This window comes from Pipra filicauda, unplaced genomic scaffold (genome assembly GCF_003945595.2).
Source record: "Pipra filicauda isolate LSUMZ 115617 unplaced genomic scaffold, ASM394559v2 scaffold9_size5747161_pilon, whole genome shotgun sequence".
Classification (NCBI taxonomy): Eukaryota; Metazoa; Chordata; class Aves; order Passeriformes; family Pipridae; genus Pipra; species Pipra filicauda.
In genome coordinates this window covers 2,227,426-2,240,730 of record NW_024105198.1, presented here as the reverse complement: position 1 = coordinate 2,240,730, position 13,305 = coordinate 2,227,426, and the positions used below count along the sequence as shown (strand labels likewise).

Below are 13,305 nucleotides of genomic sequence, written 5' to 3'. Positions count from 1 at the left end.
TGCAGGGCCAGAGCCCCAAGGTCTGACCTGCACTGGGGGTGCTCAGCCTTTCCTACACTATCCCTTCAGAAGAGTTGTCAGCTGAGAATTTCCAAACTCACTCCAAATGCTCCCAAAGCTACAGGCAGCTGTGGGGATTTTTCTGCTCAGCTCCTTAGGCCTGGCTGAAGGACACGTCCCAAAGTGCTGTGACCATGATCATTTCCACATTGGGAATGTGAGTCAGCAGAGCCAGAACACACTGAGATTTGCATTAACCTTCTTGCACCCAGCTCTTCCCCCCCAGTTTTATGAATCACCACCATCTCTTTATGCATTTTATCTGGTAGATTTTATCTTCATGGATTTGATACCTTAGACAAACAGGATTGTGCCATCAACATTTTCCCTGTCTCCTGTAAGGAAACCCTTCCTGCCAGCTATGCAAAGTGGGCTGATGAAATCCTGGAAACTTGTTTTATTGCTGGAATTATTGTCCACGAGGAATAAACATTACTTCAGTAATGCTCTGTCCCAGCATTTGTCCTCATTAAAAGGTAATTTCCTTTTCTATAGTAGAAAAGGAGAAGAAAGGCAATCAAACAAGTGAGGGGATTATTTCCTTTGCTGGTGAGCTCTTTGGAAAGGCGAAAAGAGGAAACTTGTGTTTTTGAGAGAGCTGTGAAATACACCCAGGTCACTCATCTGGGGGGAGATCTGACAGCAACTGCTCTGGTTTCTCAAACAACCTAAGAGAAAAATAAAATGAGAGTAAAACACGAGAAGGGCAGCACAGGCTGTCCACACCAGAGCCATAAATCAGCCCAGGGCTCAGGATGGGATGGCACCACTTCAGGACAGATAAATGCTTGACCACCAAGGAATAGGAGTTTGGACCTGTTTTGTAGGACCAAGCTGCAGAGTTATTTGCAAAGAAAATTGTCTTCCCTCAGTTTCCTCGAAATCTTCAAGCACTTTCAACAAAGTTCCTCAAAATGCAAGACATTCAGATGATGTCATTTATCTGGGCCCACAGAAGCTGTGGCTGCCCCATCCCTGGGAGTGTCCAAGGCCAGGTTGGACAGGGCTTGGAGCAACCTGGTCCAGTGGAAGGTGTCCCTGCCCATGGCAAGGGGTGGGACAAGGTGAGCTTTGATGTCCCTTCCCACCCAAACTATTCCATGAGATGGCAAGAGAAGAGTGGTGGAAACCCTCAGGGGTCAAAAGTGGAGTGGAGTATTTTAGACAGAAGAAAACTGAATTTTTCTTCCCTGTGGCTCAATTCTAAATAAATTCTGTTGTATTTCACCTGCTGAGGGGAAAAAAAGAGGAGTCCTCAGCTGCAAAGGGCACTGTAACCATTGTACAGGCACAGCCAAAGCCTTCAAACAAAGGTGCAGCCCAAAACAAACAAGTTATGGAAAAATCCTGGAAACCACCTCACACCAAAGAGAAATCAATTGGGAAAGCTGTGTTTGCATTGCAGGAGACACCGCTGGGTTCAAAGAGAGCCCATCAGCCCTGGGGAGTGGTGACCAATGTTAATCTTTACCAAGGAAAGATTAACTGTGGGAACTGGGCAAAGATTTCCCCTCCGTGCCCATGGCCGGTTCCGTCCCTCTGCTGGGCACAGCCGGGTCCAGACCCCCCTTCCCACCCTCCCACCTCCCCAGACAAAGGGGTTTGTTGCTGTTCTCACAGGCTGGGTGCCCCTGGGGAAGCGTTCTGATGAAATGGGTGGTGCCCCGGGCAGGCTGAGGGCTCTCGTCTTATCTTTCCGCAGTCGTGATGAAATTCTGAGCTGCTGGCAAAGTGGGCACAGCGCCTGCAGGGTTGGTGCCCTCGCAGCTGAGGGTTCTGCTCTATCACCACGGCAGGCAAGGAAAATAAGCAAATGTAACAGGAGCTGTGAAACACAACAGAGGCTGTAAAATGTCATAAAACACAAAACCGCTATGGGGAGTCTTGGGCGAAAGCTCACTCATTAAAATAAAATATAGAAGTGAATATTTATACACTTAAATCAAAGCACAAATTATATAAGTCACCAACCAGTCCAATCCCTATTTCCAGGGACTTTGGCTTTGGCAGATGTTCTCCCAAGAGCCCCTGTGCAGACCCAGGGTTGCCATTGTGCTCTGGGCAGGGAGGACAGCACTGGGCTGCCTTCCCCTGGGGGAACAGGGGTGACAGAGCTGTGCAGCACCCAGAATTTCAGCATTTTATCTTTTTACAGCTCTTCATCCCTTCAAGAAGTGATGAGGGCAATGGTAGGACTGGTGTTGGACAGGCAGCAAACCCTCCCTGTTGATCAGAAACCATCACAGCCTTTAGCTCCCTGTTTTCATGTCCTGGCTGCAGCAGATCGACATCCAGGACAGGGCTGGGAGCTGTGGTCGGGGTTCACGTGGCTGTGGATGTATCCCACAGTGCCTGTGGGATGTTCCTCCACTCTTCACTGATATCTCATGCAAAGACTCCCCAAAACACGGATGAACTTGGCTTCCATCCAACATCACACCTGGAGAACAACCAGGAGCGTCAGTTCAACGTCATCCCCATCCAGCCTGGGTATCCCAGGAAACACCAACACAAACACTCCCCGGGAGAGCCCAGTCCAGCTTCTCATGCCAGGGGACATCCTTTCTTCGCTCAGAATAAGTTTTTTACTCATGGATAACCTGTGCTGGCTCAGCCAGACGAGTGCAGGGTTGCACCCTGTGATCTGCCCCAGCTCCAGCCTGATTCCCAGGAAGTGTCTGGGGCTCCCCTTCCACGCAGGGCATCAGTTTTTCCAGACAGCTGAAAGTTAATGGCTCTGCCACGAGTCCAGTGAGTAATCCTTGTGAAACCAGCGCTGGGGAAGTTGCCCAGCCAAACAAATTCTGTCACCGTGGCTCCATGCTCTGACGTGGTGCTGAACGTGCAGCACTAGATATAAAAACCAGGAAACAATCCAAAGGAAACGGCACATTTCGGCTCTGCTGCAGGCCAGACACAGGGCACAGGGATGCAGAAAACTATTCCTGGCTGCTTCTTCCAGCAAATGTAAGTATTTTTCCTCTTAAACTAAATAGTAGCACTTGATTACAGTCAGGATATTCCATGGGAATCTGCGTTCCCAAATTTTTTCTCCTCTTCTGTATATTCTTTGACACCATTCCGGGAGGAGTTTTGAAAGGAAGTATTTGTTTAAGAGTGGGAGGTGATTTTCTGTCAGATTACAACAACAGAAGTTACTATTAATTGGAATTTGGGAAGCGTGTCAGAAGAGAGATTCCTGTGGAAATAAAACCTGAACCTCTGAAAATGCAAAGTGTTGGTTCAGGAAAACTCCCGTGAGCTTGAACTGAGGGTCCATCCTCCCAAAAACTGTCCAGGTGTCACTGTCCACGTGCAGGGATCCACAGACAGCAGGAGGCTGCTTTGAAAACTGTAAAGAAACAGATGAATTGGCTCAGGTTTCCTCCTTCACCGATTCTGGAAACACTGAGGAAACAGCCCCCCCATTCCTGTTCCCAGCTGGCCCCATCCCAGGCATGATCCCACCTGCCCAGGCAAAGGCAGAGGGGAGGCTCTGCTGGTGGGGAGCATCTGCCCCCCCTCCCCTGGGCCCTGGGTGGGCTGGCAGGAATTCCCAGCTGTGGGTTGGCTGTGAATGGGGAGATTGGCAGTGGGACTCAGGGGAACCACACGGGAGGAGCCTGTGCCTTCAGCCCCTCCTTGTGCTCCCTGCACAGTCTGTTCTTCATCCAGTGCCTCCTCAGCCTCACCTCTTTGAGGGCTGTGTCTGACCAGTGCCGTGCCCCGGGTGGATCTCTGGCACTGAGCTTGGGTAGAGCAGCAAGGACCATGCCCTCTCACCATCCTTGTGGCCCCCAGGCAGCATTCCCTGCCTCCTGCCACCATTCCCTGCCTCCTGCCACAGCCCAGCCCATGCCCACACGGCATTCCAGAGGGTGTGTGTTGGCAGGTGCCAAAACTCTGCCGGGGGGCACTGGAGCTCTCCATGAGAGAGACCATGAGAGAGCACCCAGCTCTGCTTAATGCACCAGAGCAGATGTATCCAAACTGCATTTGGAGCAAGAATTGGAAATTAGGATGTTTTTTTCCCTATCAAACATCCCCAACTGTCCGTGTGGTGACACACGGGCCTGTTCCTGTCCCCTGGCCCAGGGTGTCACCTGTTTCCTTACCCTGTGCCCGGATTCCTTCGGAGGTATGAAAAGCGTCCCCGCCTGGGGACAACCTGTGACCTGCTGGCTGGGACACCCAGGAGAGATAAACATCTGAATCCCCTGTGGCCAAGGAGGAAATCCAACCTCCAAACCTCGTTCTGCTACATTCTGGATGCAGTTCTAAGCACTAAATCACAGTGTGAGAGAGGTGGAGGGAGCCCTGACAATGATCCCGTGACAATGATCCCGTGACAATGATCCTGACTCCTGGGCCAGCTGGGGCTTGGCAGGCAGGACACCTCTGCCATGTCTCTAACAGAAAGTGGGAAGGCATTTTCCATCCAGGAACTCCAGTTCTTTTCCAAAGGACACTGTGGTGTTAAGGAAAATGCTGGCAGTGTTATGTAAAATGCTGAATTTTTCAAGAAGGGAGGAGGTGAGAAACACTCTGAGCTCCTCAGTGTCTGGACTGGCTGCTTTGGGCACCTCCTCCAGCTGTACCAGCTGCTCCTCATTCCTAACACTCCTCCTTAGAAGAGCTGATCACCAAGCCCTGGATGTAAGATAGGACCCAATGTCCAGAAACTCAGAGTTAAAATGCTCCACAGGGACAAGATCTCCTGTAAATCCAGCCATTGGAGGTTGTAAAATAAAAAAAAGAACTTTATCAGGGCATATGGTTTATCTCCTCAAAAATATCTTAATGAAAATATACACAGACATTTTGCAAGAAAAAAATAATGACAAAACATTCTTAATGTACCTTTCCAAAGGAGTAACTTGCTCGAGTAACAAGATAAATCAGGATTTACCTGTACTTATCACAAGTGTGTTCTCCTCCACTTGTAGCCAGGGAGTTGTATGAGCTTTCACACTGTGGATCCACGTGGGTTTGATCCAATAGATCTCAATTTTATTGGTGCTCTATCAACACAAACGATCAAACCAATCACAGAGTCATTAAGGTTGGAGGAGACCTCAAAGATCTAAGTCCAGCCAGTGTTCAGACACCAATGGTCAGAGATTAACCCTTCCCCTTCCTCAGTGGAGAAGCAAAGCCCACCTTGGGCAGACAGGGAACACCAAAGGGGCTGCACCAGGACTGGGCTCAAAGCACCTGGACTTAATGGGGAGAGCACAGACCACTGATCTTGGGAAGATTTTGTCTTTGCCACAAAATGCACAGTCATTTTTCTACTTAATCACTGTGGAAAACGAGGGCAGGATGAACCAAATCAACTTCAGCTGAAGTACAGGGAGAAATTTTCCCTCTCCCTTCCCCAGAGCATTCCTGTAGCAAGTTGGATCAGATACTTAAAAGACAAAAGAGAACAGGCACATGTGAACCTCAGGTGAGTCAACCTGGTACAAATCCAGTCTCTACAGGCAATGGGAATCCCAGTCTTAACAAAATTGGCTCGGGACCTTTCAGAGGAATCACTCAGGATTATCATCATCCCATCAAAATTGAAACCAGGCAATGACTAAAGCAACCAGCCAGACCTGTTGGGTAACTGCACTGGAAAAGCTCAGTAGTACCAGCTCCAAGGCACTCCCATTGGGAATTCTGAGAATTCACATAAGGAGATAATTGCTCAGTATGAAAGAAATGGGATTATTACTCTTAGTTAAATCTCTGGGGCTCAGCCTCCTGGAAACTTCTTCAGTGACTGACACCTTTCTTGAGTTGTTGGCCTCAAAGCTGGTCATGTGCTTCAGCCAAGCCAAGACCCAAATTCTATCAATTCCTTATTACAGTTAATGAAAATGCTCAAAATGTGAGATCTCTGCAGAACCCACCTGACACACCATTCCTCTAGTTCCTGATAATGAGCCTTCCCTTCTATCCCATCCCTATGCATGACTTAATCACAGTTTCATCTAGTCCATATTTCTTGCCTTGTTCCTCTATAAAAATTCCTCATGAAACAGTATTTGCACTCTTAATGAAAGTCAAGCAATGTGACACTTGCTGGTGCTCACCCATGAGATTGATGATCCTGCTACAGAAGGAAGCTGGGCCCAATAAATTTAACAATGTGAGACACCCACATTGTTCTTCCTTATCTCCTCTCTACCATTTAGATAACAATTTCCTTGTTTATTTTAGTAGAACTGAATTAGCAGATTCTTTTAGTATTTTCTGGCAGCTGAAGTCTTCCATTTTCTGGCTCCTCTTGTCCAACTCCTCCCTTTCAAACACAGGCTCCATCTTTGCTATTTCAAATTTTCAGGGACTTCTACCAGTTAAAACTTCTCACTGATAACCATGGAGGGTTTCCCCCTTACTTCCATCTCCCACCTCACCTTCCTTACCTTCCCATCCTTGTCTCATGGCTCTTCATCTGATGGCTTGGTCTTTCCAACATAATTCTTATACACCTATGCTAATCTTTTATACTGATCTTCACCATATAATCCTCACTCATCATCTAATCCTCACTCCATGTCTTGTAAGCATCTTTCTTTCTTTTTGAGATCATAAGAACTAATAATTTAACCCAATTAACCTCTTGGTGGTCTTTGTAACCTTAACCCACACAGGGATAGCTCCCACTCACTCCCTTTCAATGCAATATCACACCAATTATGCTGCTACCTAAAATACCCAGGCACTTTACAAACTTCATTCCTGTTTAAGATATGAGTGTGTAAACACCAGCTCAGGTCCTGAGTTCTGAGTCATCTCCAACCAGTTCCTGACACCGGAATGTGTTTGTACACTTTGCCTGGAATCTATCCCACTAATTTTACATTTAATCACCCTTTTTTTTCTAATGCATTCTAGGTATTCTTCCCTAACTGGCATTTTGATGGAGAGAGACCACATGAAAGACCTGAGGAGATACCTGGCACTTAAATACATCCAATACCTTGTCCTGTCTTCTTCCCATGCCCTCAGCACCCTGCTGGGCCTGCTGGGCAGCGTGTACACCATGATCACCCTGCAGTCTGCCAAGGTTTCCTCCAAGTCCACTGCAGTCCTCATCTCCAGCCTGGCCAAGGCAGACATGCTGGTTTTGGTGAGCCTGCTTTTGCAGGCGGGTTTATGGACCTCCAGTGCCAGTGTCTCACCCGTGGCAGCTCTGGCGCGGAACCTGCTGACGGCGAACGCCCACCTGAGCTGTGTCCTGCTCAGCTGTGTCGCCCTGGAGGCCTATCTGATCACCTTCCTCCCCACGGAGTCACGGCACCTACGGACCGTGAGGAACGCCAGGATGGCATCCAGGCTCATCTGGCTCCTGGTGGCCGCAGAGTGTGCCCTGTTCCAGGCGGACGATCTCCTGACGGCCGGCGGCGCCTCTGCTCCCACCCACGGCCCCTGGGCCCTCTTGTCTCCCCTCCCCAGCACGGCTGCGGCCCTTCTCAGGTCCCTCAGTTACATCCTGGGCATTCTCCTGAGGATTTTCAATGTCTACATCTACTACAAGATATTTTTCAGCGTGTCTAACAGGTCTAGGCTAAAATCAAAGTAGAGCCTGTTCCCGGGGGACGCGGCGCCGTGACAGCCAACAGAAGGTTCTTCAAACCAGTTTCAAACCATTGGTTTGGAAACTGTTCAATAAGCAGGACCAAGGCTCGTGTTTGGGCTCCCCATGGAGTTTAAACCCTCCTGTTTCCTGGTGCTGTGGTTATGGAGGGGAGCTGGGGCTGAGGAGCCCCTGGGCACTGAGCCAGCTGTGTCTTTGGTTAGACTTTATTCACCGTACAGGTGGAAAAAATGACATTTCAGGAAGGGTTGTAAGGCAACCCCAATATTTTTTATATCAAAAGGGTGCTTAGAGGATTACTCAGGGATCTGTTGAGCCAATATGTAGTTGTTTACTAAAGACATGATCTATGTCCTAAAATATCTCTAACTCAGGTGACCCACCAGACTCAGCAGGTGGGATGGAGAGACAAGGTGAGCACCAAGCTGGGTTGGATGGGCACTGAACAGGCTCCCCAGGGCAGTGGGCACAGCACCAAGGCTGCCAGAGCTTCAGGAAGGTTTGGATGATGGATCCTGGGGATGGGCCTGTGCAGGGCTGAGGGTTGGACTGGATGATCCTTGTGTGTCCCTTCCAACCCAGCACATTCTGTGATTGATTCTGTGACAATCCCCAGTGCACGAGTGGCCATAGACACTTCCACCCACTCCTACCCTTTGCCTGGGAGACACCCCAGATCCAACTCCAGACTGTTGGGAGACTGAACCTCTCAATATGTTCTGCCACCCCCAGAGCGTGGCTGTGGAGCCAGCAGTGAGTGCTGGGTGCTGACAGGGCTTCTCAGGAGACCTGAAAGGAAGCTCTGCTGAGGGCTGGGTAACCACAAAAGGCAGAGCAGAAATGCACTCGAGTCAATTAAAGCCCTTTGATGCGTGTTGTCGAACAAAGCTGATCCCCGGGGCAGGAGGGGTGTCCTGGTGCACTGTGATACACTGCTCTTAGTCTTGAAATGAGACACTCTCAAGAGGGATGAAATGCTACTTGAAGTGCTGTAATTAATAAAAATTGGTTTTGTTAAAGCCTGTGCATTATCTATTACAAATGAGTGCTTTTTTCTGAGGTTCTGCTGCAGTTTCAGCTCCTCCTGCAGAAGCCGAGGCTGAGAGGGGACGATCCCACCGGAGCCGTGTTTGGTGCACAAGGAACATGGAGGTTTTAATCTCTGGATTCACCACTTGGCTTGGGAATATCTTCTGCCTGATCGTCCTGGTGAGTGTTTCTGCTCACAGGACAACAACTTCCTCAAGAAACTAATGAAAGCAAAGGCTGTGTGTCTGAGTCGTGGTCAGGCTGAAAGGGCAGGAGATGCTCCACAAGGAATTTCTGGGACAGCACACCAGGCTGTGAGTGATCTACAGGGCTGGAACACCCAAAGCACTTTGCAGTCAGTGACAGACCCTTTATTCCCTTTGTTCACATCCTCATCTGAAGTTTCCAGACTCCTGAAAGAAGGCGGATTCCTCTACAGCTGGACCAACAGACACAAGCTGTTTTTATTTGCCACTTGAATACAATTTGGCTGGTTAATGAACCAGCATATCCCGTTGTGGATGTAGCTGTGGCTCTGATGTCAGGTCGCTCTCTGCCAAAGAGCTCAAAATCTGCCTTTGCCAAGAGCTCAGAATCATAAAATCATGGAATGGTTTGGGTGGGAAGGGATCCTCATCCAGTCCCACCCCTGCCATGGGCAGGGACACCTTCCACTAGCCCAGGTTGCTCCAAGCTCCATCCAACCTGCCCTTGGACACTTCCAGGGATGGGGCAGCCACAGCTTCTCTGGGCAACCTGTGCCAATATTCAGCTTGGAGCTATTTCCTGCACCAAAACCCCAATCCATCCTCTCCAGGACCACAGAAGCTTTTCTGGGGTGCAGGGAGAGGCACCCATCCCTCTACAGTTGGGAATTACAGTGGAAGGCATGGATGGACAGGACACAGCTGGCATGGGGAAGGCATGTGCCTCTCACAAGATCTGTGTCCTGCTCCCACAGGACACTGGAAGTGTACAAACTTTGCCTCTTGGGAGAAAACTGGTTTAGATTTCAGCTCTTTCAAGTGTGTGTCGGGGCCAGGAATTGCATCACTGCAGTAGCACTGTATGAGCAGAAAGTTGAAACCAAAGGACGTTTGGAATAGAAACGTAATGATGCACAAAAAGGGGAATTCCCATGTCGTGGGAATGACCAAAATTGTTAAATTACACCAGCTACTGTGTAGCTGAGGCTACACAGCGTTTGCCTCACTTAAATCATTAATGCAAGAAGGGAATCGTTCTCCTACTTTTCCTGGGAAGACTCATTCAAAGAAAGTTTGATAATAATTCAAAGAAAGTTTGATAATAGTCCACGGAGCTGTTTCTGAGAAGGAAAGAGTCAGACAGGAAAATATGTTTCTACAACTGGGTCATCTTTCAGCGATCTATTTTCTGAAGCACTGATAATCCAAACAAAGGGCTTGAATTTAGATCTCCCACAAGCCACATGAGCAGATTGAACTGAAGAGATGGGTTTGCTCCCTGCAGTAAATCACGTCGATAGAAGACATTGAGAGTTCTTGGGAAATGTTGGTGTTTTGTTATCAGTGCCTCAAAATCCTGGAAAATTACGAGAATCTGGGTTTCTTCTAACACTTGCTGGCTCCATTTCCTTTAACTCATAGCTATTTCTCCAAATGACATTTAAAATAGCTCTGAGGGTGTTTTAGAATGACACCGAGTGCTCTCGAAAGTGCGAGGAGGTGTTTGGCGGCGGTGGCTCCAGCTGGGAATGTGTGAACAGCACGTGGTGCTGAGCAGCCCCGGCCGCACCGAGGACACGCCGTGCCCGACACGTCCTGCCGAGGGTTCTGGCTCTGCACCCTTGTTCCTCTTTGCTGCATCACTTCTGGAACCGCTCCCGGCCGCGGCGATCGCTGCTCTTGTTTGCACATCGTGCCCTCTGCTGGGAGAGGGGTGGTTTAGCCCAGCCCAAAGGAAAATCCTCCTCTCTCGACCTGGCAGATGCCGGCGACTTGTGCCAAAGGCAAGGAGTGACAGGGCAAGGGGGAATGGCTTTAAGCCGAAGGAAGGGAGATTTAGATGGGATATTGGGAAGGAATTCCTCCCTGTGAGGATGGGGAGGCCCTGGCACAGGTTGCCCAGAGAAGCTGTGGCTGCCCCATCCCTGGAAGTGTCCAAGGCCAGGTTGGATGGAGCTTGGAGCAACCTGGGCTAGTGGAAGGTCTCCCTGCCCATGGCAGGGGGTGGCACTGGATGAGCTTTAAGGTCCCTTCCCATCCAAAGCAGTCTGTGACTCCATGCTGTGGCACATGGGAGATGGGAGGTGACAGCTCCACACCTGGTCCCTCGATGGCCCCTTTCCCCCTTTCCGCCTCAGCCCTCTGCCACACGACACCTATTTATCCCAGCCTGGCTTTGTGACCTCTCCCTTGCAAGCTGGAACTGTGCCAAATAAATCCCCCAGGGGCTGAACATCCACTCCTTTGCCCCCAGGATTATTTGGGGTAGGATAAGCAATGACATTGCCACACACAGTCCTGCACTGCTCTGCAACCCTCCAGCTCAGGCTCTGGAGGTACCTGTGGCCAGGTGGGAGCTTTCTGTTTGTCAGAGCAGTGTGATGGTGTGTCACACCTCAAAAGGGAATTTCTGGGTGCAGGAGGGGGCAGAGCAGGGTCCTGCCTGCACCCCACAGCCCCGAGGGTGCAGTTGGGAGTGACCCCATGGGTCACACGGCCAGGGCATAGCCCATGGGAAGCTCCTCGGTGACATATGGGTTGGAATTTAACAGGAGCTTATGGGAGGATCAGGTGACTCCATGACTTGGAAGTCACCCGGCGAGATGATGTTTGCAAAAAGCAGAGCTGGATTCCAGCTGCATGGGCCACACTCTGGCCTCCCAGACACATATCTGACAGGATAATCAGGGGGAAATGGGATTACAGGTGCAGGTGTGGCTCTGGGAGGCCCAGAGAGCTGAGTTCAGACACACACAGAGGCGAGTGTGTGACAGGGATGGGGACGGACCGAGGTGACACACGGTACATTCTGATTCCCTTTCTCCCCTCCCACTGATCCCTGTGTTTTCCTGAAATTAGGCTGGACAGGCACCCAACCAGAAGCATCTGTTTCTCCTTTCAGTGTCAGCAGTGTAAATAAAGTGCATTTGGGATGTTTGGATTCCATAAATCTATTGGTTTTGGCTGCTCTGCGGGGACGCAGCCGGGCTCTGATCCCGCGCCAGGCACACGGGAGCTGTTTACAGAGCGGGGTGACCGTGGGGGAGTGTGGGACCCTGCCTGGCACTTCAGGAACTGTCATCTCCCCCTGGCCCTTCGCTGAAACAGCTCCTGGAACAGCAGCTGCTGAAGGAAGGGATGGAACTCCCAAGGGCTGGGGGTGCCAGCACCCCATGGATGGCCCTCACCAGCCTGCACAGAAGGTTTGGGCTGGAAAGGACCTTTAAAGGCCACCTAATCCAAGCCCCTCCATGGGCAGGGACACCTTCCACTACACTAGGGTGCTCAGAGCACCATCCATCACCTTCCCATCCTGTTGCAGCCTCACTCCCTTTGGCTGCCTCCTCTGACACGTTCCCCTGCCAGACTCGTGCTGTCACCACGGTGGGGAGCCAACATCCTTCGGGAAGGGTTTGTCTGCCCGGGCTCCAGTCCCCAGGGTGGGCTAAATCCTCCCTGCAATTTAAAAACGGTGACCTGGGGCACTCACCCTGCTACTGCTCTGAGTCCTGGCGCTGAGTTTGGGTGGAAAATTGAGCACCTCAATGGTTTAAACCAGGGCAGATTCATTGCCACAGGAGCTACCAAACAATGACTTAAATCTGATCCTAGTTCATTTCTTTTTGTCTCTTTTGAATAGTGGAGTAGATATATACATTCCTCGTGACTTTTCCTTGTTAACTTGCCTGCTTTTCCCCAAAGGATTGTTAATGAGACGCTCCATGGCCTCGAGAACATGGAAAACAGGCATTTTCCTTGTAAACACAGCAGCCCAGTGGTTTGCTGGAATTCACCCCAGAACAGAACCACCCTCGGGTTAGGAGGTCACACTATAAGCAGATACTTTACCATAGTTTTACATTTTCAGATCGAGGAACACACACAAACACATGAGATTTCCCTTTGCCTGCTAAAGAAAAGCAGGGGATGTGAATCCAGGTGGACACCGACCCTGGTGCTGCCTGAGGGCTGGTTTGGGGCCCTCCAGGGCTTGCAGATCCTGATCCCACCTGGCCCCAGTTCTGTGTTTCCCTCCTTGAAATCCCCTGTGCCTTGTGGACATCAGAGCCACGACCTGGCAGCTTTTTTCCGGTCTCCTCTCCATAGGATGGTCTGTTTGTCCAGGTAGCTCAGAGGAAGGTGAGGAGGAGGAGGAAGGGATGCCAACCCCATTTGCCCTTCAGGCTGGAAGGGTGGGTTATGGTTTGGACTCCCCCACCTGCGTGTGGGGGTGCTTTCTGCCTAACAAAGGTCAGTCATGGGGCTCCAAACCTCCCTGTTGATCATCTACATGAGAAAATGCAGCTTTGCCAGTCCTGTGGCTGATCCAAGATCCAGGAGAAGCTCAGCCCCAGCAAGATAGAGATGCTGCAGTGTGGAGGGGTGTCATTCCAAGGGTGAGCTTTGTCCAAGGAGATAAAT

General features: G+C 50.2%; 1 protein-coding gene across 1 annotated transcript; it reads left to right on the top strand.

The window, feature by feature from the left end:
* The first annotated feature begins 2,969 nt into the window (after positions 1-2,969).
* Positions 2,970-8,634, top strand: LOC113989917 (type-1 angiotensin II receptor-like). The gene is made up of 2 exons (XM_027724894.2): positions 2,970-3,027; positions 6,946-8,634. Exons 1-2 carry the CDS (start codon positions 2,990-2,992, stop codon positions 7,631-7,633), a joined length of 726 nt encoding a protein of 241 aa, XP_027580695.1. The 5' UTR covers positions 2,970-2,989; the 3' UTR covers positions 7,634-8,634.
* The last annotated feature ends 4,671 nt before the right edge of the window (positions 8,635-13,305 follow it).